Here is a 27566-nt window from a genome sequence, read left to right as displayed (position 1 = left end):
TTTAAGTTATAATAATTACAACACTTCATTAATGATTTAGCCCTAAATTATAAATATTTTTTATTTAATAGTTTAACTATCATTTATAATTTAATTTCTAATAAAATGTGTCACATGTTAAGTTTTTATTAAAAATAAATTGAGATGAAAATAATAATTCATATATCAAAATAATAATAAAAAGTATAATTTAGAAGCGCAATTATGAATTTAGTCTAACAAGAAATTACAATATTATGAGGCAAGCAGTGCAGTTGAACTAAACTAATACTTTGCTCATCTTTTATGGACCTTAAATCTTTTCGTTTGCAGCCCCCATAAATTGGGGCACAATTAAAATTTTATGGCTAAATTATATTATTAGTCATTTAATTATTAGTAAAATTTTTTGGTCACGTAATTACAAAAAGTTACAAAATAGTCAATTATTAGTAAATTTCTTTTTTGGTCACCTAACTGAATAATTTTATTTTTCTTGTCACTTGTTAGCTAACGACAACAACTTCTAAAATGGACATAAGAGTAATTTTAACACGCAACATTTATAAATCATATCAATTTAATTTTGATTCTAAAGAACATAACTTTTGACAATTACAAATTGTGTAATTTATTTTTATTTTTGTAAATTTTTCTTTTAGAATTTGTTCAATCCTAATCCAGACGGACTTATACTTGAAATAACATCATAAAGTAACATAAAATTATCTAAAACTCAAAATGATCCTAACAAAAAAATTTGATCAAATAAAAAAAAATCAAGTTAAACTTAAATGACTTAAAAATTTCAAAACTCCGAATAAACTCAATCCAAAATCCATCCAAATTATTCAAGTGAAAAATCTAATCATACTTAACGTAAGTAGATTTACTTAGGTTATAATTTCCATATATTTGAAACAAGCATATCAGTATTCATACCCGAATATGTGTCTAAACACGAATATTTGTTACATTTGTTTGCTAGTCTTGAAATGTTTAATAAGATTTTCTAGTGTTATACTTGGAAGCATTGTTCAATAACCCAGAAGTGGCAGTGGACTTGGGAGTGATTGCTTTCCTTATCTTGAACACATTCCAAGCTGTGCTTGCCAAGTTCCCCGCAGTTGCTAGCACATCTTCCGTCGCTTCGCCTGCTCTTTCGCCGTACCTATGACCCAAAAAAAGGGGAAAAGGAAAAAGATTAATTGTGGGATACTATGCTACGTACTCAAATTCGAATATAAGTATCACATATGAATACATCTTTAATAAAAATAATTTTTTTTAAAAGTTTTTTCTCATATATTTGAAGAGTTTTCTAAAGATCTTATTTTTAAGAAGGGTGAAATTGGTTTTGGATTGGATCAATTTTTACCAAGGCAAAGTAAAAAGTTTGTTAAAATTATAAAATAGGAAGCCAAAGCTAAAAATATTGTAAAAAAAAAAAAAAAAGCTAAAGGTGAATTATTAATTTTTCAAGAGAGCTAAAGTTATATATATATATATATATATATTTGCATTTAACCAAATGTTAAAAGAGGTTTAAATTAATTTTTTAATTTTTGAGAAGGCCTAAAGAGCAATTTGCCCATTTGGTGGGGCCGGGGAAGGCCATTGCTTGCTCCCTTGGCCATCCCCTTCAACTTGAGTTAGGTTAATTCAAATTTTAAATTTTTGGACATTTTCTATTTAGATTCGAGTTAGGTTAATTCAAATTTTAAATTTTTGGACATTTTCTATTTAGATTCGAGTTATTTTAAGTTTAAATAATTTGAAGTACAATTTGTTTCAGATTTGCTAGTCTTTTTTTTTTGTATTTGTGTTTTAAAGTTTTTAAATTAGTTCAAGTTCAAGTTTGTTAGTAGGGATTTTTTTGGGTCGGCCATTTTGAGTTTAATTATTTTATGTCTAAATCATTTCAGGTTCATATAATTTTGAGTGTGAATTGTTTTGATTTTATTAGTTGAATTTTTTAAGTTCTAAAACTTTCGGATTAAATTTAAATTTTCTAGTTAAGTTTTTTTGAGTAAGTCACTTCACATTTGATTGTTTTAAGTCCAAATCATTTCAATTGACTAGTATCAAATCTTTCAGGTTATTTTTAGCTTAACGTTCGAGCTCTAATTATTTTAATTTTCTTATTAATTTTTTTATTTGATTAAATTTAAATTAATTGAATCGAATTTTTAAATTAAAATAAAATTCATAAATCTAAACACAATCCAAGCAAAAAAAGAAAAGAAAATCTAAACAACATTTAAAGAATCATATAGTCTTTTTACCTATCAGTCATCATTCTAGTTGCTGCAGTGGATGTAGCAGATAAAGCTTGCTTTTCAGCAACTTCAACTGCATCAAGAACCTTGTCTGCCATACACACACAAAAAAATAAATAAATAAATAACGATCGCAACATAACGTTACGGTTAATCGTTATTATCAACGATCCCAAACTGTTTTTGCAGTCGCAATTTAAATCCCGAGCATCGGAAAAAATGGGTACGATAATTGGGGTTAGATACTCACTAACAGCATCGAGGGAAGCTAAAAGAACTTGGCCTGGAAGCATTGAAAGGAAAGCTTGGCCAGGCTTGGAGCTAAGCAAAGGTGCCATCACGGTTCCACTTGCTATACCAACCATGTCCAACATTGTTTTGCTCATCTTTTCTGTCATTATCGATAGGTTTCTAACACTGCAAATATGCACAATATTATATACATTTAAAGGTAATTGTAATAAAGGAAACTGTTCCATTTTGATTATCCAAACTTTTTTTAAAATTTAATTATTCCAACAAAGAAATTGATCACTTTGCCTTATAAATAAAAACAAAAATAGTACTAGTGGTGTATTTTCATGTGTTGTTTTGGGGTGACCGTAATAGGAATAAGCCCTTATTTAGAGTGACTAACATGAAAATCCACGATTAATAATTTGTAACTATTTAATGATAAGAGTGATCGCTTTAATCTATTTCTTCTTTGGGTGACAAAATTAATAAAAAATAAAATTAAAGTAATCAAAATAAGAACAACCCCTATTTAAAGTGAATAATGGGATAATTTACCCTTTTTTTTTTACAGTAATGGAAAAAGTTAAAATATATTGACAATCCCTTCATTTTGATGAAATTTGAGACTTAATCTCCGAACTTAAAATGTTTTTATTTTTTTCAATTTAAAAATTCCAATCTAACTATTAATAATTTTTATTAAAATTTGTTAACTTAATTGTTGATTAGATCACTTAGGGCTGCACTGCTATTGGGGCTCAAGGGATTTGGCAGTGGTCACCATAAAATTTTTGTAAATTTCATTAATCCTCTATTTTTTTTTAACAAAATTTTTAAAAAATCTCATTATCAAAGTTTTAAAAAATTTAATTAGCCATCCAAAATTTAATGTCAAGATTTGTCAATGAGATTACACTCGAATGACATGACATATAATTAATGAAAAATAAAACTGTTAAGTTAATAAATTTTGATAAAAATACAAACAATATTAATAATCATACTAATATTTTTAAATTGAAAATATTTAATCTTTTTAACTTTTAAAGTACAGTGACTAAATCTTAAATTTTGTAAAACTATAACAACTAACACCATATTTTAACCAATTGAAAATTTAAGTAAAAATTTTCAGGTAATAATAGAGAAGAAAACATAATATATACCGTTTAAGGTTATTGTTGTTGGCTTCACTCTTGCTTTTGTTGCTCTTACTTGAAATGATCCCATGAGTTTTCCCTGGCGGTTGCCTTAAAATGGTTTCTCCTCCTTTTTGAACCTGTTTTTTTTTTTTTAAAATTCACAAATCAAACTAATTCAAAGAGTGCGAGTGGCCAATTTAGATCGATCCAAATTTAAATAATTTTTTATTTTATTTTATAATAATTTAATTCATCTATTTTATATTTAAAATATTAAGAATATTATTTAATTTAAATAAATTATCTTTCTTTGTCACCCAATTATTCATTTATTTAATATAACAATCAATTTAGACCAAAATATTTTAGACTTAAATTAAATTTAGAAATGTTTGCAAAGCAAAACCTGGCTAATATAAGCATTGCTGCATGTGAAGATTCCTTTAACAATCTGCCCCGTCCCTCCAGCAATAGCCTTCGCCAAAACATTGTTATAATCTTCAATCCTCGGCGCATACGCCTTCCAATCGACGTGCTTATCGCCGGTCGAACCCACGCCGGCGGCGAAGCACGAGTGCTCTTTCAAAAGCGAGTCCAACGAGCTCAAGCTATTCCCATGTCCACGCCCCACAAAGGTCACCCCATAGCTCAACGGTTTCCCATCTTTCACCGGCAAAGAAAAAAGGTAATGAACCGAATCAAGCTTCACCACCGGTTCGTCCTTCGTCAACGGCCATTGAAGATCGTCGGTGACTTTAATGATGGTGGCGAGTGGAAAGTCGTCGTCTAGTACACGTACGAGCTTGAACTCGCCTTTGCCAAGTTCCAAAGCGTCGCCGTCGTCCATTAAGTGAACGGTGCATCGTGGGATCTTTAAAAGAAGCTCCTGTTTGAGGGTTTTGGTTGGTGGTTGTGGCGCGAAACGTTGCATTGTGACGGTTTACTGTTGAAACAGCCCCCTTTTTTTTTTTTTTTGTGTGTGTGTGTGTGTGTTTTTTTTATCGGGTTTGGTTATGGTTTTCTTGAAGGGAACCATGTTCGGATATAAAGGGAGAGGGAATAAAGTGATTGATACTTTGTTTTTGTAGCTTTATTCTTATTCTTGATGGTAACCACGAGTGTAATAAGTTTAGCTTAGCTCGAATAACAAGATATTAAAACTCAACTTGTTGTTCGAGCTTAAGAATCATCGAATCAAGTTTCTCAAACCCTACTATCACTATGTTGGAAAGGGACCCAAGCCCTTTAGCAAACCAACCAGCGAGGATCGAATATATACTCTCTGTCTCTCTTCGATCTCAAGGTTTGAAGCTGTTTAACACCATGACATCCATGGCTGCTCCGTCTCTTTCAATGCCCTTTTAACACACAAAACCAGTTCACATTCTAAGTGTTGAACAAAATATTTTCTACCACACACTTCGGTCATGGTTTCTGGTACATCAATGAAGGGAAAAGGGATATTGCTCTTTTCTTTTTTTTTAATTTGGTATATGATATAATGTTTACTGTAATTGATTCTGACTTTTCCAGTGCCGATCGCTCCCGTTATAGAAAACACATTGTGTTGCACTAAAGGCAGGGATAAAGGGTCACGTTACTGCAATGGTTGTCTCCATGTTTTTTAAGACAAAATGACAACAAAATGTAGAGGAGGAAGATTTTTTTTTGGTGTGGTGAATTTAAATTAAAAATTTTTGAGTGAGTTAAAAGTAAAATTTTATAATTTTTAAGAGATGAAATTATAATTTTTTATTTTCAAATATTAGAATTAAATTTTAAATTTTAAGAGATAAAATGTTAATTTAAAATTTGATTTATTTTTTAAAAAAGGATTAATTTTTGTAAGTAGCAAGGCTTATATGATCCCTTTATCCTTGAAGGAAGATATTGAGATAGGCTTTCAGCAATAGCTTCTTGTTGTTGGATATCTCAATAGTTACATCTTTTTGTCTAACAAGCCTATAGTGAATTACAATAGAGTTTAAAAAGTCAAATATTTGACAATTCTATAATATATAATTGAGTTGTAAAATTTTTAGATAAATATCTTATATCTGAATTAAATTCTTTATAATAAAAAATTTCTTTTAGTTGCTTTCGAATAATTAGGAAATTTTCTAGAATAAATACAGGAACAACATTTTATAAATTTATTTTAAAAGAGTTAATTTTTGTCAACAAAAATTGATTGACTTTGTTGAGAATCTAACTATTTGAAAAAGTGTCGAATTATCGAGAATACCTAAAACGAACTGTGTCGGCATACATGATCATCCAATAAAATAATGTCGTATTTATGTTTGGTGGGAAATGAAGTCATAGCCCATATGCTAGACCAATTAGTGAGATACTTATTCAACAATACCCTTGATATCATCAAGCACAAACACAGTATTTCTTTAGTGGGTGACCATGTATCCTGAGTTTAATCAAACTTTATATTATAAAATTGTAGTGTTGTATTATTATATAGAAAGAGTTTAGATATAAATTACAAAAAAAAAAAATTCAAATTTATTACAAATGAAAGATAAATATTGATGATGGATTAAACCCGAACTTGCCACTATTTGACTTCGGCTACACTTGAATATGCCATAAAATAGGCAATAGAGGCTACAAAATATTGCATACCTATGTCAAAGCCTAACTAAGGGTAAAGAAGTGTGAAAAGCGAGTTGTAATAATTTTACGTATAAAATCTTCCCATGTAAGAGCACAGAAACAGAGCAGAAGGCGACCCTGACGACAGCGGCATCTGTGGCCGCGGCGGCTGCGGAGGAGGATCAATATCTCCAATAATAGAACAATCTGTTGTAAAAAGCAAAACCATTTCACTTACCGGGAAATTGAACAAAAATGGACTACCCTGTCGTCTGTTTCTTCAAAAGCAAACAAAATTATTACACCCCTAAAAAAAAAAAAACCCACTTGAGGTCGTCTATTAATAAACAGTGATTTGCTTCCATTTTCAAACTTCAAAGTCAGAGCAAAACTAGTAAACAAAAAAACAGTGATTTGCTTCCATCATATTGATTCTTCTTCCTTTTTCATCATGTTTAATCAAATCCATCTCTATTTCGATCTTATATCACTACCCAATTTCATAAAACACTTTCAAAATCACCATAAACTATACCCACCGTCAATCTCAGACACCATAACCGAAGCTAAAGCCCTCTTCAATCTAGCTTTTCCCATTGCCTTAACTTCACTCATTCTTTATTCTCGTTCCATCATTTCCATGCTCTTTCTTGGCCATCTCGGCGATACCCAACTAGCCGCTGGTTCATTAGCAATGGCCTTTGCTAACATCACCGGCTACTCGGTTCTTTCCGGCCTTGCTTTAGGTATGGAACCACTTTGTTCACAAGCTTTTGGTGCTCAAAGACCTAAAGTTTTATCTTTAACACTCCATCGTTACGTTGTTTTCCTATTATTTGCTTCATTATTGATTTCTTTTGTTTGGTTAAATATGTTTAACGTTATGGTGTTTCTTCATCAAGATCCTTATATCACCCGCATTGGGTATAAATATTTATTATTTTCCCTGCCTGACCTTTTCACCAATGCGTTCGCTCATCCAATCAGAATTTACCTTCGCGCACAAGGCATCACCCTCCCGGTAACCTTATCAACCCTCGTCGCCACCGTTCTCCATTTACCCCTCAACTTATTGCTTGTCTCCCATTTTAACTACGGTGTCGCCGCCGTCGCTGCCGCCGGTTCTATATCCAATCTCTTCGTTCTTGTTTCCTTGGTCACTTACGTTTGGGCTTCGGGCTTGCATGAGCCGACATGGGAAAACCCCAGCTCGGAATGTTTAACCGGCTGGAAGCCGTTAGTAAAGCTAGCCGCGCCGAGCTGCGTTTCGGTTTGTTTGGAGTGGTGGTGGTATGAGATAATAATCGTTTTGTGTGGACTTATGGTCAACCCAAAACCGCCGGTTGCTTCAATGGGGATATTGATTCAAACGACGTCGTTTATATACGTTTTCCCTTCTTCATTAAGTTTCGCGGTTTCAACGCGCGTTGGGAACGAACTAGGGGCAAACCGACCTTATAAAGCGAGATTATCAGCCGTGGTGGCGGTGTTTGTATCAGCAATGATGGGCCTATCAGCATCCACGTTTGCATCCACTATGAAGGATAAGTGGGCCAGGATGTTCACTTCTGATCCCGAGATCCTACGGCTGACATCCATCGCACTTCCCATCCTAGGGCTGTGTGAGCTCGGGAACTGTCCCCAAACTGTTAGTTGTGGGGTCCTTAGAGGAAGTGCACGTCCGACCACCGCAGCTAATGTGAACGTCGGAGCATTTTATTTCGTGGGCATGCCTATGGCGGTTGGGCTCGGGTTTTATGTCGGAGTCGGGTTTTCGGGTCTTTGGTTGGGTTTACTTTCGGCTCAAATCTGCTGCGCTGGGCTTATGTTGTATGTGGTTGGATCCACTGACTGGGACCTACAAGCTAAGAGGGCCAAGATGCTGACGTGTACAGATAGTAGATTATCTAATGATGATTGTGATAATAAAGGCCAGGAAGAACAGCCGTTGATTTGTATTATGGTGACTTTGGCTCCTTAATTAATCCAGATTTAGTAGTAAAATTAGAGGTTGATATTGTAGTAAAAATTCTAAATTCGAGTTTTATGAAAAAAGAAAATAATATTGGAAAAGCTTATTTAATTTTATATTTAATTGAAATTCGATATATCTATCTAAAATCATAAGTAGAAAAAAGGCAATTTTTTGGAAAAGTTGAACTAGTTTATAGTATTTCAAATATTTAAAGATATTTGGGTAAGTTAATTATGTTTTAGTATACGAGGCCTTGACAAAAGTAGAGGTACGGAGTCTTGAATGTTGTTTGAGATTTTTTGCATCATCATGTGTGGTTTGTTTATGGGTTTTAGTCTTGATTATACTAATTTTTAATCTATTTGTGCTGTGATAGTTTAATTTTATTGTGCAATTATTTGAATAGTCAATTTATACTATAATAGTTTGATAGTTATAATTATTTGACTATATATTTATATTTTACTTTAATTGTATTGTACTTATAATTTAAATTGTATTTTATTTCATTGTACTATACTGCAATAATTTTATTAGTGAGGCTCGAACTCTAAAACTTACTCAAATACTAATAATTAATCAATCATCGCCATGGAAGGTGTTGATTGTTAAAACTCTAGTGCTTGTAGTTTCTTGTTTATTTTTATTTTGCCTTTGCCATGACAATGAGCAGCACCAAAGATTCATCTCCCCTTTCTCTCTTTTCATTTATGTATATAGTATTATATAAAAGAGGTTTTGCCATTGTTTGAATACCCGCGAACAAAGGGCAAGACATTGCTGCTGCTTTCTAGGGGGTCCATCCTATATCAAATCCATCAACTCCGATTCTTAATTGCCACATGCAAGTTTCTATTGGATAACACTTTCCTATTACGTAGCCTGCCATATATTTGTGGTTGATATAGGGTGGTAGGGTTCATGGAGGTTCATTGTAATTTTTATACAATTTTTATGTGTTTCATTATCTTATTTTAATTGTTTATATCTATATTATATATTTATTATAGAACATTTCACAACCCGAAATCTAACTCATCCTTGTGACTCGGAATTTGACCCTCCTTGCGAAGTACAATAGTGTAGATCACCCCATCGTATTTCGTCATCACATGTGCAAGCAATCCTTACACCCCATCGATAAGGGTCACCTTGTGAGGGAGAGCACACGAGATGGGTCGCTCATCATATCTCGCCACCTCACATACGACCATTCCTAGCACCCCATCACTAATCCCACCTCGCATTTTAGTACATGTCTCACTTTCTATATAATGATATCTAGGTCTACTAAGGAGACGCATCTAAGAGTACGTATCAAGCTTAAAAGGGGAATGTATCATATGCATGACACCTAATTATTCTTTAACATGTCACGTCAAAAAATTTAACCATATAAATATGGAAGAGTTGCTCCCAATAAAAAGGAACAGCAAGAACATCAACAATATTAAACCCTTCAATAGAAATCAATCATGTTAAAAAATAACCTACAAATTTATTAAAAATTTCTTTAAAAAACATATTAACGTCTAATTAGATAATAAATTCGTTATATATATACTTATATATTGTTATAATATTTTGCTTCAAGAAAAAAGATAGGATGATTTTAACCCCAATTTTCAAGTAGGCAACAGGTTGGATTAGAATCAACAATATCTTAAAATCTAAAATATTAATTACTCTCACGAAAGTGAAAAAGATTAATTTACTACGTGCACCTCATTTTGATATATATAAATAAACTTTTAATAATAGAAATAGATGAAATTTTTAATAAAAAGATTGGCTTGCTCTTTGATATGAAGTATAAAAATTAATTTTCTCATTTCTTTTAGTATAGAGAATAAAATGTAGTTTAATTTTTAGTATAAGAGTCTCTATAATAATTTTAACTTTATAGATAGAGCAATGAATAACTAAGATAGGTAGGATATTTTAACAAGAGCATGTTGGGATGTAGAAGACGGCCATGGTTTGCCCATTCCTTTTTCAAAGTGGAAAAAACAGAAGAGCAAAATAGTTTTAGAAAAGGCCGACAGCATCACTTTAGAGCATCATGCTTCTCACATGGCTACTCATTCCGGCACCCACTCCTTTTTCTTCTGCAACTCTATACATTTTTATGTCTCTTTCTTTGTCCCCTTATCTCTGTATATTCATACTCTCCATATATTATTTCAAAGGGCTCCAAACACCCACCCCACTATTGTTGTCTCCATGCATGAAATAAAGAGAGCATAAGTAAGATAAAACCAACTTCATCAATCACTAATTAGATTAAGTAATTTCAGTTTAAAAGTTTTACCAGTTAAGTTCAGGTTTATTACAATATTATTATTTTAATTACATTTTTACTAAATAAATATTTCTTTTATTTCAAAATATCATATTAAAAATTTAATTCAATAAAAATAACAATATTAACAATTAAACTTTTTAAATTTTGAAAGGTAGAAAACCTAAATTATTAAAAATAAAAATAAAAAATAAAAATTAAATTTTAAATTTACGAAGAATACATAAATTTACGACATTTTAACTTAAAAATAACCAAACTAGTCCAATCCTACTGTTATTTCATTTGTACCCTATGATACACCCTAATATAAGTGAAATATGTACGCTGAAAATGAGTACTTGCAACACAAAAGCAAGCGATGTTGGCTAAGGTTAGAGCTTTAAATAACAATCCTGTAGTAGCAACATACATAATGTTACCATCAATATCAATATTCTAATATCTGTTAAATTTACAATTATAATATTCTTGATTAAGGCAATATGTAAAGTAAAAAAAGAGAAAAAAAGAGGGGTAACATCAATATCACAATACGTTTGACTAAAGCTATATATAAAACAAAAGGAAGAGAAAGAAAGAGAAGAGGTTATCATCGTTATCAATATTTTAATATCTGTTAAATCCATAATTACGATACCTTTAACTAAGACTATATGTAAAATCAAAGACAGAGAAAAAGAAGAAAAGGTCTATCAATATCGATATTCTAATATTTGTTAAATCCACAATCACGACATCCTTAATTAAGGTTATATGTAAAGTAAAAAGGGAAAGAAAGGAAAAAGAGGGGATACCATCAATATTAATATCCTAATATATGTTAAATCTGCTATTATGATACACTTGACTAAGGCTATATGTAAAGCAAAAGATAGATAAAAAAAAGAAGAGGAGTATCATCAATATTGATATTTTAATATTTGTTAAATATGCAATCACGATACTCTTGACTAAGGCTATATGTAAAGCAAGAAAAGAAAAGAAAGAAGAAATGGTACTATAGAATTTTGGTACTTAGGTAGAACTATGAATAAAGTAACAAGAAAAGAAGGGAAGAAGAAGGTACGATTAATATCGATATTTTAATATCTGTCAAATCCGCAATCACGATACCCTTGACCAAAACTATATATATTAAAAAAGGATAAAAAGAAAGAGGGGGGCTGCCCTTTAGTCCTCCATCTACGTAACAACTGGCACAAACATCATTAAAAACAAGAAGAAGCACTTTTGAACATTCTTCTTCATCAGAAGCAGCATAATTTGTGCATTTAGTAGGGTCAACATCCATGATTTGTTCAGTTCAACCATCCCCTTTTTCCTTTTTATTTCACAACTTGCCAATGACATGTCCCCTTCACAAGGACCTGGACCTGAATCTCCATCCTCACATGATATAATATGTATATAATTCCTCTTTTTTATAGTCTAAATCACCGTTACTTCTACACTTTTACATCCTTATAGGAATTAGTTATGTAGCAAGCTAGCTTTTTTGCTCAACCCATTATTTCCTACCCCCTAGGAGGTTGACAACTTGGGGTCCAGATCAAAATTGTTTGACCATATTTAGCTGTTACATAGAACATTCAAACCATCACACAAACATAGCAAAAATATGTTCTAAATGTTTTACGTTTATCAAGGTATTTCTATTTGTTGGAATTTGGATATGTCCTAAAATGTGTGCTAAAACCCAGATTCAGCTATTTATTCATATTCTTTTACATGAAAAATATGACTTTAACTTGACATGACAACTAAGGGCTTTTCCTTCTTTAATAAATTTATGTATATATACACATATACATGTGAAAAATGTACCATGTAGAATTCCTCTTTATTCAAAAAATAGTCGAATTAATTTTTATATATTAGATTAAAGAGCAAATCGGTCATTTCTATTAAAAATTCCATCAATTTCAACCGTTAAAAACTTATATAGCTAACTAAATAATCAAACAGTTACACATGACGTGCCATATGTATCTTATGCTGACATACAAGAAGTAGTTTTTAACAATAGCAATGGATGAATTTTTTAATAGAAAGATCAATTAACTTTTTGATCTAACGTGTATGGACTAATTTATTTATTTATTTAATAAATAGACAAAATATAATTTAACTGTTAATATTAAAACCGTCATGATACTTTTATCATACATGTGTGATTCTTATCCTAAAATAATACCAATCATTCATGTGCAGATAAGAAAATGTCCCACCAGCATGGGATGGAAAAATAAAATCAAATTTGAGGGATATTGACATTTCAAGTGTATTCAAATGTGAGTGCTACAAAATTAGATATTTAATGTTTATAATTCATGGAATTTTAAGATTCCCATTACTTTAATATTATATATATCCAAAGTTTATAAATATTGATTTTCAGAAAATGAGTTTGGGTCATTTAGGTGCAATTATTCTTAGATTTATTAGTTATTGAGAAAATGAAGGCTCCTCCAATTTGATGCCATCGACTTTACCAAATCAATTACTCTTTGATAGGACAACAGGAAAAGGAAATGAATGAAAAGAAATGGAAAAAGAAAGAAAATTATTTTTCTTTAATTGTGTTTGATATGATTGAAGAAAATAATATGAAAGAGTAAGGTTGAAGGTGAAATCTTAAATAAAATTATTAATTTAATTTAATTATTATATATATATATATATATGTATATATCTAAGAATCGAATTTAAAATGTCTTTAAATATTTGAAATTAATAAAATTTTAACTTTTTATATTTATTTAATCAAATTAAAGTTGTAAACCTTTTATTTTATGCTAATGATGATAAATAAATATCTCAAAGATTGAAGAAAAAAAGTCCTTCAAGAAGTTATTAACTTCAATAAAATTATTTTTCTTATCTTAAGTTATAAGTTGAAAGCACAATTGTAATTACAAAATTAAATAACATAAAAATCAAGCAATACAAATTATAATCAATTAATAATTAAAATATATCTTAATCTAGATCTGAATAAATTTGGGCAGAGTTTACATATGATGATAATCAAATAAAATAAATTTAGAAAAAATCCACATATAATTTACACAGAATGAAACTCGGATCTACCTATAGTTCCTTCTCAGCCCATAAATAAGAAGATAATGAGTTTCAGCGCACTCAATCCCACATATTTTTGCATTAACAATAATACTCATACCAATTTAGATAAAATTATACATCATGAATATATAAACCTATATCATATACAGCTTATGGGTTCAATATGCATTTTTTTTCCCTCAAACCAGCAATCACAAGGGTTCCACCGACCCATGGGCTTATGGATTAACTTAAATTCATTCAAAAGAGCTCAAACTGCGAAGCTTGAATTCTGGATTAACGCTATTTATCATGTTTTCTTCCTCTAAAACAAAGGGGTCCCAAGAAAAGAAATTTGAACCTTGTTATGTCCTATTTTAGGTCAATTGATATGATATTTTTTTCTTCTCTTGGTTAATACGGTGGACTGGACTGCCATCTTCCTTTGTGTATTGAGTTGGACATTGTAGAGCTAAAGAAAGCAAAGGTAAATTAATGGGCTTGTGGTGTTTAAGTCAAGAGACTAGAGAAAGAAAATTTGTATATAGGTATTTTCACTTGATCTTTGGGCTACCCGGGATTGCCCAATTAATCTTGTTGACTTGTTGGGTTTTTTTAGGGGTGTAAGTCAAAAGTCAAGTTTAACTCAACTACTGACAAACTCTGAGTTTAAATTTAATTTGAAATTCAAAGTTTGATATTCAAGTAGAGGTTGTGTAACGTCCCCCTACCCGAGACCGTTGCCGGAGTCAAGCAGGAGACATTACAAAACTTATCATAGCACTTAAATAGTTTTCGTAGTAAACTATCCATCTGCGTCACGGTCGCTAAAAAAATCATATCTCAAGTTACGAAACTCGAAATCCAGTTCTGTAAATTTTTCCTGAAACTAGACTCATATATCTACTTACTAATTTTTTTTTAGAATTTTTGGTCAGGCCAATTAGTACAGTTTATTAGAAGAAGTCTCCCCTGTTTCAGGGTTCCGCTACTCTGACCCTTGTGCACTACGAATCAAATTTCTTCCTTTACAGAAATCCAATGACTATGCCATTTGTTTCAATTAAAAATAGACTCAATAAGGAATCCATACAAATAAAGTTTGAGTCCTAATTCTTAATACACAATTTATGGTGAATTTCTAAAGTCAGAACAGGGAATCTAGAAATTGTTCTAACCCTGTTTCACTAAAACGTAAATATCTCATAAAATACAACTCTTTTACCTATTTTGTTTCTTCCATATAAAAATAGATTCATAAGCTTCAATTAAATATTTTATTCATCATCTAATTCACTTTATACTATTTTTGGTATATTTTCAAAGTTGGACTACTATTACTGTCCAAATCTGTTTTAGTATAAAATGTTGATAACTAAGTTTATAACATCTTCATTTCTTCTCTCTACAACATTTACCAACAATTCCTATTATTACTCTTCACTAACATATCAAAACATACCATACTTAAGGTTTTGGTAACATTTACAAAACATACCAAAATATCATTTAACAACTTAGATACTTTCAAAATAACCAAAAGACATCCTAGGTACAATGCCATTTTCCAAAAAGATAGAAACTTCACCAATTTGAGTTTGGGGATCGGCTTGTATCTTTGAGTCCTTATACTTTCAGTACCTAGCTGCATGCACGAAACAAACCGTCTGTTGAGAATACTCTCAGTGGTATTTCTATAAACAATAGCTTAATCAACTTTAAGACATGGTAATTCAAACACATTATTGCTATTATTCAATATCAATCAAGACTTTAATAACCTTTACTTTATTTACCCTTATTAACATAACTCGGACACTAACAGATACACGGATCCAACCCACACTCCGGGATAAGCACATAGTGCTTCATCGGAACAAATCCGGAACTTTAACATTATAGTACACAAAGTACTTCATCGGAACAAATCCGAACTTTAACGATGAGTCGACACATAGTGTCTCATCGACTCAATGTCGGAATATCCCAATACTTCCAATTCCTATGACATGTCAACTATATCCGACTAGCCCGACACTGTTAATAGGGTATTCAAAATCACATTCATTTCAATATGGTAAAAATACTTACCTCATTCACATTTTCATACAATATAAATATTAAATATAGCAATAACGATTAATTTTCCTTTTTGACCAAATCTTAGAATTTTCTTCCAAGGTGAAACCTTTAAAAATACTTTATCCCCGACTGAGTATTCAATATCCCGTCGTTTCAAATCTGCATACGATTTCTGTCTATCAAAAGCAGTTTTCAATCTTTCCCGAATTTTCTTAATTGTACTTTCCGTTTCTTGAACCAATTCAGTCCAATCATCTTATTCTCATTCGATTCATCCAACATACGGGTGATCGGCATCTTCGTCCATACAAAGCCTCATACGGTGCCATCAGATACTTGATTGAAACTATTATTATACACAAATTCAGCTAATGACAAATAATATTCCCATTAGACTCAAAATCAATCATACAGCTCAAGCATATCTTCTAAAATTTGTATTACCTGTTCAGATTGACCATCGATGCGTGGATGAAAAGCTGTACTAAAATGAAGTCGAGTACCGAAAGATTCATGTAATTGCTTCCAAAACCTTGACGTAAACCTTGGATCTCTGTCAGAAATTATTGAATTTGGAATACCATGTAATCTAATGATTTCCCGAACATAAACCTCAGCAAGTTTCCTTAACGACCAATCGGTTCTCACAGCTAAGAAATGAGCTGACTTCGTAAGTCGATCAACTATTACCCAAATAACATTCTTTTTACTTGTAGACATCGGTAATCCCGTCACAAAGTCCATCGTTATTCGGTCCCATTTCCATTCAGGAATATTGATGGGTTGAAGTAATCCCGATGGAACTTGATGTTCTGCCTTCACTCGTTGACAAGTCAAACACTTTGCCACATATTCAGTTATATCCTTTTTCATTCCCGACCACCAATACAATTCACGCAAATCACGATACATTTTCATACCTCCAGGATGAAATGCAAATGGACTATTATGAGCTTCTCGAAGAATTAACTCTTTCAACTTAGAATTATTCGGAATGCAAAGTCGATTCTGAAATCTTAGACAGCCATTTCCATCAATGCTAAAATTTTTTGTTGTATCATTCCAAATCATCTCTCTTTTCTTTAACAACTTATCATCTTCTAACTGTGCTGATCTGATTCGATCAAACATTACTGGCTTTATTCTTAATTCAATCAAAAGGCTTCCATCTTCAGTGATACTAAGTTGTGCAAACATTGCTCATAATTCAATCGCGGCTTTTCTACTCAGTGCGCCGGCTACTACATTAGCCTTTCCTGGATGATAGTCTATGACACAATCATAGTCTTTCAGAAGCTCTATCCAACGCCTTTGTCTCAGATTCAATTCTTTTTGTGAAAGCAGATACTTCTAACTTTTATGATCCGTATAAACATAGCACTTTTCACCATAAAGATAGTGCCTCCAAATCTTCAAGGCAAAAATTACAGCTGCTAATTCTAAATCATGAGTTGGATAGTTGCGTTCATGCGGTTTCAGTTGCCTTGAAGCATAAGCAATGACTTTCTCGTTCTGCATCAGTACACATCCCAGTCCACTCAATGAAGCATCACTGTACACTATAAAATCTCTTTCTGGTTCTGGTAAAGTCAACACCGGTGCCTCTGTTAATATTCGTTTTAATGCTTCAAAACTTTTCTGACATTGCTCATTCCAAACAAATGGAATATTCTTCTGTAGTAGCTTGGTCATCGGTAAGGCTATCTTTGAAAATCCGTTGACGAATCTTCGATAGTAACCAGCCAATCCGAGAAAACTTCGTACCTCTGATACATTTTTAGGAACTTTCCACTGAATAACTGCTTCAATCTTCTTTGGATCCACTCTAATTCCATCCGCTGATACGACATGACCAAGAAACACAACTTCTGATAACCAGAATTCACACTTGCTCAATTTTCCGTACAATTGCTTTTCTCGTAGTATTTGCAAAACAATCTGGAGATGTTGTTCATGATCTTTTTCTGACTTGGAATACACCAAAATATCATTAATAAAACTACTACTGAACCGATCCAAGTATGGTGAAAAATCCGATTCATAAGATCCATAAAAGCGGCGAGGGCATTTGTCGGTCAAATGGCATCACTAAAATTCATAATGCCCATACCTCGTGCGGAATGCCGTCTTCAATATGTCGCACTCTTTTACTTTCAACCGATAGTATCCCGACCTTAGATCAATCTTTGAAAATACTAAGCTCCTTTCATTGATCAAACAAATCATCTATTCGGGAAGTGGATACTTGTTCTTGACAGTCAATTTGTTGAGTTGTCGATAATCAATGCACAACCGCATCGACCCATCTTTCTTCTTAACAAATAACATTGGAGCTCCCCATGGTGATGTACTAGGTCTTATAAAACCTCTATCCAATAAGTCTTGCAACTGTACTTTTAATTCCTTTAGCTCAGTAGGTGCCATACTGACGCGAGGTATCGATCACGGATCTGCACAGGTAGACTCCAATCATAAATTCTACCTCTCGATCAGGGGGTAATCCAAGTAATTCCTCAGGGAATACATCAGAAAATTCACATACAGTCTGAATTTTACTACACTGACTTTCAACTGAATCTGAATTAATCACATATGCTAAGAAAGCATTACAACCTCGATGAAGAAGCTTGCTAGCTTTAATGGCCGAAACAATACGAATTGATCCACTAGTCCGAATACCATTTACTTCAATTCTATCTTCACTTTCATTCGAACAATAAACTTCTTCTTATAACGTCTAAAATCACTCCATGTTCTGATAACCAGTCCATTCCCAAAATAACATCAAAGTCGCCAAATGGCATAATCAACAGATCAACAGGGAATATTCTATCTTGAATCATTAACGAACATCTTCGACATATATGATTCACTAAAGTAGTTTGTCCCAGTGGACTAGACACTTCTATTATAACTTTAGACAATTCAAACTCTAATTTTTTTGTCTCAACTACTTTCGTATTAACATATGAATGTGATGACCCAGGGTCTATTAAAGCATAAACGGGTGTTGAATTCAATAAGAATATACCTGTCACCACATCGTGAGCATCTTTCTCTTCTCGAGTCCTCACAACATACGCTCGAGCTGGAGCTCTAGCTTCAGATTGTTGTGTAACACTCTCACTAGTTCTTCTAGTACCACCTCTAGCAAACGAACTACTTGGCCTGATCCCTGGCCTCTGGAAGCAAATTCAGATCTTTGCACTCATCGGTGTTGTTCCGGATATCTTTGGGCAATCTTTAATAAAGTGATCAGTAGCTCCACAACGGAAACAACCTCCAGTCAACTTTCTACACTCCTCTTTGTGTCGGTTTCCACAATGCTCACATATTGGAATTTCAGATTCGAATCGGACTTGGATCTTGCCAAGAACACGATGATCTGTCTTTTCCGACCTCGATCACTCCTTTCCGATCGAGAACTACATCTCCAATTACCTCGTGATTCCTTTGACCGCTTAGGCTGCGGACTTGAACTAACCATTCCGGGACGTTTTTCAGTCGAATGAGCAACTTCAGACTTTTTATCCCTTCCGAGAATTTTTTCAATCATCTTAGCTCTTTCCATTAAATCCGCAAACTCAGTGATTCTAAGAGACATCAACTGTAGTCTAAATTCATCACGTAATCCTCTTAAAAATCTTTTACATCGGCCGGCTTCAGTTGGTACAAACTCAGTGGCATATCTGCTCAATCTCAGAAATTCTCGTTCATAATCCACTATAAGCATCTCACCTTGTTTCAGTGTTAAGAACTCTTGTTTTTTGTCCTCTATGTACATTTCTCCCAAATACTTATTTTGAAACTCTTTTTGAAAGAAGTCCCAACTTATCTGTTCCTCAAGTACATTCTGAATCACTGATTCCCACCATACTAAAGCTTCCTCTTGCAGTAATGAGACAACACACACTAAGCTTTCTTGTAGTGTACATTCAAGTTGCTTCAGAACTCTCTTTGTAGTCTTTAACCAATTTTCAGCAGTAGTCGAATCAATTCCCTTTGCACCCAAAAATTCTGTAGCTCCATATTTTCTCAATTCTTTAATTGGAGCTCTTCGGGTAGTAGGGATAGAGGATGTAGCAAGCATAGTTCCTACCGCTTTTTAAAGGGCATCGGCGATTATTCTAAAGACTTCAGTATTATCACTTCCAACATTCGGTTGATTTCCCACTGGATTCACACTTGGAGTTGCAGATTCCGATTCATTCATATTATACGGTTCATCATTTTCACTATACATCTCTTGATCAGTATCCTCAATGCTTTTATCAGACATTCTTAATGCTATAAAACAAAAATATTCAACAAACATATCAGCATCCAATCCCAACTCAAATTTGACTCAGTGATGGCATGTACCTCTAGATTCACATTGACATTCGATTTAGTCCTAGAACCGACTAAACCTAAATAGCTCTGATACCAATCAATATTGTAACGTCCCCCTACCCGAGACCGTTGCCGGAGTCAAGCAGGAGACATTACAAAACTTATCATAGCACTTAAACAGTTTTCGTAGTAAACTATCCATCTGCGTCACGGTCGCTAAAAAAATCATATCTCGAGTTACGAAACTCGAAATCCAATTCTGTAAATTTTCCCTGAAACTAGACTCATATATCTACTTACTAATTTTTTTTTAGAATTTTTGGTCAGGCCAATTAGTACAGTTTATTAGAAGAAGTCTCCCCTGTTTCAGGGTTCAGCTACTCTAACCCTTGTGCACTACAAATCAAATTTCTTCCTTTACAGAAATCCAATGACTATTCCATTTGTTTCAATTAAAAATAGACTCAATAAGGAATCCATACAAATAAATTTTGAGTCCTAATTCTTAATACACAATTTATGGTGAATTTCTAAAGTCAGAACAGGGAATCCAGAAATTGTTCTAACCCTGTTTCACTAAAACGTAAATATCTCATAAAATACAACTCTTTTACCTATTTTGTTTCTTCCATATAAAAATAGATTCATTAAGCTTCAATTACATATTTTATTCATCATCTAATTCACTTTATACTATTTTTGGTATATTTTCAAAGTTGGACTACTGTTACTGTCCAAATCTGTTTTAGTATAAAATGTTGATAACTAAGTTTATAACATCTTCATTTCTTCTCTCTACAACATTTACCAACAATTCCTCTTATTACTCTTCACTAACATATCAAAACATACCATACTTAAGGTTTTAGTAACATTTACAAAACATACCAAAATATCATTTAACAACTTAGATACTTTCAAAATAACCAAAAGACATCCTAGGTACAATGCCATTTTCCAAAAAGATAGAAACTTCACCAATTTGAGTTTGGGGATCGGCTTGTATCTTTGAGTCCTTATACTTTCGTACCTAGCCTGAGCACGGAAACAAACCGTACGCTGAGAATACTCTCAGTGGTATTTCTATAAACAATAGCTTAATCAACTTTAAGACATGGTAATTCAAACACATTATTGCTATTATTCAATATCAATCAAGACTTTAATAACCTTTACTTTATTTACCCTTATTAACATAACTCGGACACTAACAGATACACGGATCCAACCCACACTCCGGATAAGCACATAGTGCTTCATCGAACAAATCCGAACTTTAACATTATAGTACACAAAGTACTTCATCGGAACAAATCCGAACTTTAACGATGAGTCGACACATAGTGTCTCATCGACTCAATGTCGAATATCCCAATACTTCCAATTCCTATGACATGTCAACTATATCCGACTAGCCCGACACTGTTAATAGGGTATTCAAAATCACATTCATTTCAATATGGTAAAAATACTTACCTCATTCACATTTTCATACAATATAAATATCAAATATAGCAATAACGATTAAGCTCGGTTTATAGAAATACAAACCACTATTTATCGAATTTAATCGATATCTTCGTTCACTTTCTCTTTTCCTTCTTTGATGACGTATCCGGTGCTACGTTTGCTACTAACAATCATACAATTAAAAATCATCAATATACTAATTCATAAAACACATTTTCACTTTCTATCAAACTTTTACAAAAATTCCAATTTCGTCCTTTTTCCATTACTAATCTTTTTTCTTTAACTTAAGCTTCATATTCTCTTTTAATCAACTCATTAACAATTTCTAACTCATAAAATTCATTATAAAACATAAATTTTGAGCTCTATTCAACTTAATCCCTATTTAAACCTAACTTAGAATTCTTTTAATAAATCACTCAATTTTCACTTCTAACTTCAATTCCTATCAATTTAACCCATAAAACCTCAATTTATTCAACTAAATCAATATCTAAAAATTTTCTATTTTTCTTCATTTTAACCTCATACATGTAGAATTTTGAATTAGGCATCCATAAACATAAAAATCATAAGAAAATGAGCTAAAACAACTTATCAATTAAACTTTAGGGCCTTAATCCTCAAATTTCCCTTTTCTATTTCTTTCTTTCTTTCCTTCTTTCTTTCTCACGTTTGCTCTCTGTAGCTCTTTCTATGTTTCTTTACTCATTATTCTTTATTCATTATACTATATTATATTATTATTAACCTATAATAAATATAAAATTAACATGTGTAATAGCTATAACATAAAATATCTTATAGCTATTACACATATATACCAACTATTACACATGTTATATCATACATTCACACACATGGCACTTAGGGTCTAATTGTTAGATTAGTCCCTTTTACTAATCTTTAATCTATAATTAAATTTTTATACCGTATGCAATTTAGTCATTATTCTAAATTCAAGCTACTTAACTTAATCAAACATTAAATAACCATTCAACTATAATTCATAAATATTTCTAATAAATATTCATGAATAAATTTCACGGAAACAGTACTCAAGACTCAATTTCCGATACCGTAACTTTCGGTTCATTACAGGTTGTTTATCAATTTTTATATTCAAAGTGTTTAAATTTTAATTGAGCTTAGCTCGATAATTAAGCTTTAAAATTAATAATATATATTAAGGACAATAATATAATTTAACATTATACATTAAAAATGAAAAGCACAATAAGACTCGCAAGTCATTGAGTCGACTATTATTAAGCCACTAATGCTCAAACTTTGCTCAATAATTACTTAATCAAGTTCAATATTTTTCGAGTCGAACTCAAGTATTTTTCGAACACCAGTGTCTCATTTATAGGAACGAAGGGAAGGGATAGATAGGAGCCCTAGCCCCCAAAAATTGGAAAAAGTTTATTTTAACCCCCAAAACCTAGAATTTTATAAATTAATTCATAATAAAATTATAATTTAACCTCAAAAATAATAAAATCTTAATTTAATCATTTTAAAAAATATAAAAAAATATAAACTAACAAAAAAATTATATTTTAACTCCTTAAAAATCCCGAATCCACAAGTTTTTTTTACTGTCTCTGCTGATTTGTACCCCTAGTTGGCCTTAACCTTAGTTATTGATGAATTTCTCTACAAGAAGCAGGTGTCAAAAGCTTGCTCTCTAGTTGACATCTTGCTACACCAGGTGCTTGGATTATTATTGGTACTCAACCTTAATATTAGGCTATATTTGGTAATATATTGGTACTCAACCTTTGTTATCCAGAACGGGTAAAGATAGTTTTTCAAGGCAAAAAAGTGGTGCAAAGAATATTAAACATCAAAACAAACACAATAATTTGAAACCACACATTCAACAATGGCATGAAATTATTTGATTAAAGTAGCTGATAGGTTCTGCTTTAAAACTACTTTGAGTAGTTCCAATTGACAGACTATCTAATCCCCTCTAACTTTCCAATACAAAATTTTTGTTAAAGATTATGACGTGGATTCCGTCATTTGTTGAAGAAATAAATATAGTAGTAAAATAAATGAATTTGTGGGGGCAAGAGGCTGAGGGCCGTAGCCCGCCACAGATCCTCATTATGCACAAAACTAGATCGGCGTTGCCACCGTGGGTGTGCCCCCGCGGTACAGATCATACAGCACAAGTTGAATCAGTATAAAATTATTCTTCTTCTATTTGACTTTGATTAGAACAAAGTTTTTTTCAACCCTTAAATAGATATAGTCGAAACTCCTCTTGTATTATTTTATTTTTCAACATTAGTGAATTCCTCCTCCTATATCAGTAGGCTTTTTTCCAAAAAACATTTTCACGTAAAATTTGTGTATTTTCTTTTCTTTTTTTTCCTTTTGTTTTGCGATCATTCTACCGCCATCATCCACGTTTATTATAATAGTTTTCAAGTTTGAAATCACTTTATATTGTAATAGCTAATAAACTCTGCCATTTAAAACAATTTATGTGATCCTTTACTTCATCACATTAGTACCTAAAATTGATAACTTTTTTCAAATTTGATCCTTGTAATGGCGTAGCAAAATTTCATAGTGCCACTTCATCATATGGACTAAAGTTGAAAAAAGTTGTCAAGTTACAAGACTAATGTGGATAAAAAAAGTTCAATAACCTTTTCTTATTTTTTATTTGACCTAACATATATTAGAAATGGTTTAATATAACATTTGGTACCTAAACTTTTTTTTGGTCCATTTTGGTACCCAAACTTAACACTTTTTCCTAATTTGGTACCTAAACTTGACACTTTTTCTTAAGTTGATACTTAACTTTTTGGGGTCCAATTTGGTATCTGAACTTGACTCTTTTTCCTAATTTGGTACCTAATCTTTTTTTTGTTCGATTTGGTACTTGTCAAATGTTTTTCAAATTACTCCAATATACTAACAATTTTATTTTATTTTTATGAGGAAGCAAAAATAATCAATGTATGACTAACATGTGACAGATGATATGATATTTTTTATATTTTATATGTTCAATTAATTTTATTTTTTTATTTATTTATTTTATTAATTGAAAATAATGAATTTCTTTTAATTTGGGGTTTAAATTTTTTAAATTTAATATTAATTAGATTAAGCATAACTCAGTACCTATTATTTTAATATGAATTTCTTCTAATATTGGTAGCATTTTTGTAATATAACAAAAAATTTAACACCGTTAGTGTTTTATGTAATAAATTTAGGTAACATATTAAAAAATGACAAATTCAAATACTAAATTGGGCTAGAAAAGTATTAAGTTCAAATATTAATTTTTTATACGAATTATAAAAGGAAACAAAAGTCTAATAATAATAAAACTAGTATAACTCCAACCTAAACCTTTGTATGAAATCTTTTATAATAACAAATAACGTTGTTTAAAGAAAAGAAAGAACAAATAACGTACAATAAATTATTATTATTATATATGTCCAAATCCAACATCTGAAACATTGAAAGGCATCTTTGTTAGTTTGTATCATGTAGTGCTGTTTCTCACAACGTCATGATGATTTTAATATTTTTTATATTTATTTTATTATATAAATAAATAAAATCTGAACATATATTATTAGTATCCGAAGACTAGTTCTTTTTCACAAGCACCTAAGATTGGGATCTCCAACTCCCTTTTTTTTCTACTTTCTTATCAAATTTGCCATTTTTAGGTTTCACTTTACAAACCTTTCTCAGTTTCCGTTTCCATTTCTTCAACTCCGTGCACTGAGAAAAGTATAATGGGAAAAGCTACAAGGTGGTTGAAGAGCTTATTTGGGATAAAGAACAGCAAAGACTACTTGAATTCCGGTGACCGGAAAGGAAAAAAAGGGTCTAGCATTGGCCGTTCGGGGAGGGATCCCAGCGGCGGATTGTGTCACAGCGTTACAGCGACACCACCACCAAACATGTCACCGGCAGAAGTGTCTATGTGGATAAGGTCATACTACAATGAAACGGAGAAGGAACAAAACAAACACGCAATCGCCGTAGCGGCCGCCACGGCAGCGGCTGCCGATGCTGCGGTGGCCGCGGCTAAAGCAGCTGTGGCGGTCGTGAGGCTGACAAGTCACGGAAGGGGAACCATGTTCGGGCACGAGAGATGGGCTGCTGTTAAAATTCAAACCGCGTTTCGAGGTTATCTGGTGAGTGTAACAGTCTCGAAAAAGTTTACGCTGTTTTCGATTGTGTTGCGTTTAATTTCGATTTTTTTGGATTTCGAAAAACAGGCTAGAAGAGCACTGCGAGCTTTGAAAGGATTAGTGAAGATACAAGCTCTGGTCAGAGGATACTTAGTGAGGAAACAAGCTACTATTAGGTCCCATAAAGCTAACAGATTTGACATCCGAGCACGAAAATCTATGGTGAAAATTTGCTTTTTGATTTGATAACTTTACATTAATCTGATATAAATATACTTTTATATTAAAAATCAGATTATACTTTATCCTTTAACTCCAAAAGATGAATCAATTCAAGTAGATTAGATTAAGTTAATTAATATTTGTGTTAAAATTTTAATTATTTTTATTTTTAAATATTATTCTTTATACATTAACATGAGGTTACCATTTTCTGAATATTTCATCAGCTCTTCTAATTTTAAAAATACAAATAAATAAAATTTAATAAAAATATTAGTTTACTCTTTGATTTAATGTATAGTGACTAACTTACTTAATTTTTTAGTAAAAGAGAAATTCCATGATACTATAGATTCTTTTATCGATTAATCTAATTTATGAATTTGTTTAAAACCCATTTTGCAGGAGAGATTATATTCTTTTAATCACACTACAAATGGCATTGATGAAAATTCCAAAATTGTGGAGGTTGTTGATATTGTTAGGCCGAAATCAAGATCTCGTAGGAACGTTAATGCTTCAGAATCGGATTTCGGCGATGACTATCAGCCAGTTCATCGGACATTATCTTCTCCGTTTCTAAGTCGAGTTCCGGCTCGAATATCAATACCGGATGGTGGTCGAGATTGGGGTTTAACAGGAGATGAATACAGGTTTTGTACAGCACAAAATACACCTCGGGTCATAAGTTCTTGTGGGTCTAACTCTAATGCCTCGGTACCACCCAAGAGTGTGTGCAGTGATAACTGGTTTAGACATTATGGGAATTTCCCAAATTACATGGCGAATACACAATCTTTCAAGGCTAAATTGAGGTCACAAAGTGCTCCAAAGCAAAGGCCAGAGCTAGGGCCTAGAAAAAGACTCTCGCTAGATGAAATGATGGAATCTAGATGTAGTTTAAGTGGGGTTAGGCTGCAGAGATGGTGCTCACAAGTTTAAGGAAAACTATTGATTTTCAAGATTGCAACAATGGGGAATCTTTTGATTCATTGGGGTCTAATAGCTTTGTTTGTAACACTCTCAATCTCACTTTTAAGGAGTCTGTTATGATATAATGTAGAGTTTAAGTATTTTCGTTTTATTGTTTTAATATTTATGAAATTTTGTTATGTCCTTATAATTTTTATTTATAATATTGAAATATTATTGTTTTGGTCGTTTATATTTGATCTTAGATTGTACAGTTGATCTTGAAATCAGATTGTACGATAAAAAACGAAATAAAAAACTTTTAAGGGCGAAATTTAAGTTGTATAATTTATAAGAGTTAAAATGTAATTTCATTATTTTAAAAGTTTATGTCTTTATAATCTTTTAGAATATTAGATCAAAATTTTATCATTTTGAGAGAGTAAAGTGTAATTTTATTATTTATTAAATCAAAACTTTATAAATTTTAAAGACAAAATTTTAATTTTACAATTTTAATAGAATCGAGGTCCTTGCCAACTCTCTTGTTGTCGTCCCTACGTATAAGTGATTCATATTCAAAAACTTTTATGATCGACCTTGCATAGATGATCTATGATTCTAGTTTTGAAGACCACCCATAAGAGCCCATCCTTGCTCTTAATTATTGATATTCAAATTCAAATCTCATATACAATACACATTACTTTTAAAATTGACTACATAAATTTAATCAAATTATATCTCAAATTCATAATTCATATAAAATAACTT

General features: G+C 31.9%; 3 protein-coding genes across 3 annotated transcripts; 2 read left to right on the top strand and 1 right to left on the bottom strand.

Annotated features, from left to right (window-relative positions):
- Nucleotides 1-785: 785 nt before the first annotated feature.
- LOC108469065 (senescence/dehydration-associated protein At4g35985, chloroplastic-like) lies at nucleotides 786-4680 on the bottom strand. The gene is made up of 5 exons (XM_017769958.2): nucleotides 4044-4680; nucleotides 3662-3774; nucleotides 2509-2675; nucleotides 2265-2349; nucleotides 786-1150 (listed from the first exon to the last, which is right to left on the bottom strand). The coding sequence occupies exons 1-5, from the start codon at nucleotides 4566-4568 to the stop codon at nucleotides 979-981; spliced, it is 1062 nt and encodes a 353-aa protein (XP_017625447.1). The 5' UTR covers nucleotides 4569-4680; the 3' UTR covers nucleotides 786-978.
- A 1548-nt stretch (nucleotides 4681-6228) lies between these two features.
- On the top strand, nucleotides 6229-8317 carry LOC108469330 (protein DETOXIFICATION 51-like). Its single transcript, XM_017770219.2, has one exon. The coding sequence runs from the start codon at nucleotides 6696-6698 to the stop codon at nucleotides 8223-8225; it is 1530 nt and encodes a 509-aa protein (XP_017625708.1). The 5' UTR covers nucleotides 6229-6695; the 3' UTR covers nucleotides 8226-8317.
- A 16645-nt stretch (nucleotides 8318-24962) lies between these two features.
- LOC108468875 (protein IQ-domain 26-like) lies at nucleotides 24963-27045 on the top strand. The gene is made up of 3 exons (XM_017769739.2): nucleotides 24963-25661; nucleotides 25746-25880; nucleotides 26286-27045. The coding sequence occupies exons 1-3, from the start codon at nucleotides 25257-25259 to the stop codon at nucleotides 26820-26822; spliced, it is 1077 nt and encodes a 358-aa protein (XP_017625228.1). The 5' UTR covers nucleotides 24963-25256; the 3' UTR covers nucleotides 26823-27045.
- The last annotated feature ends 521 nt before the right edge of the window (nucleotides 27046-27566 follow it).

The sequence above is a fragment of the Gossypium arboreum genome, chromosome 8 (assembly GCF_025698485.1).
Source record: "Gossypium arboreum isolate Shixiya-1 chromosome 8, ASM2569848v2, whole genome shotgun sequence".
Classification (NCBI taxonomy): domain Eukaryota; kingdom Viridiplantae; phylum Streptophyta; class Magnoliopsida; order Malvales; family Malvaceae; genus Gossypium; species Gossypium arboreum.
Note: the sequence above shows the minus strand (reverse complement) of the source record. Positions and strands in the feature narration are given on the sequence as shown.

Coding starts and splice junctions, on each gene's coding strand:
- LOC108469065 (XM_017769958.2), bottom strand. CDS start 4,568: ATGCAACGTTTCGCGCCACAACCACCAACCAAAACCCTCAAACAGGAG. Junction 2,350..2,508: donor AGCTTCCCTCGATGCTGTTA/GTGAGTATCTAA, acceptor TGTGTATGGCAG/ACAAGGTTCTTGATGCAGTT. Junction 1,151..2,264: donor ACTAGAATGATGACTGATAG/GTAAAAAGACTA, acceptor TTTGGGTCATAG/GTACGGCGAAAGAGCAGGCG.
- LOC108469330 (XM_017770219.2), top strand. CDS start 6,696: ATGTTTAATCAAATCCATCTCTATTTCGATCTTATATCACTACCCAAT.
- LOC108468875 (XM_017769739.2), top strand. CDS start 25,257: ATGGGAAAAGCTACAAGGTGGTTGAAGAGCTTATTTGGGATAAAGAAC. Junction 25,662..25,745: donor CCGCGTTTCGAGGTTATCTG/GTGAGTGTAACA, acceptor TTCGAAAAACAG/GCTAGAAGAGCACTGCGAGC. Junction 25,881..26,285: donor TCCGAGCACGAAAATCTATG/GTGAAAATTTGC, acceptor CCCATTTTGCAG/GAGAGATTATATTCTTTTAA.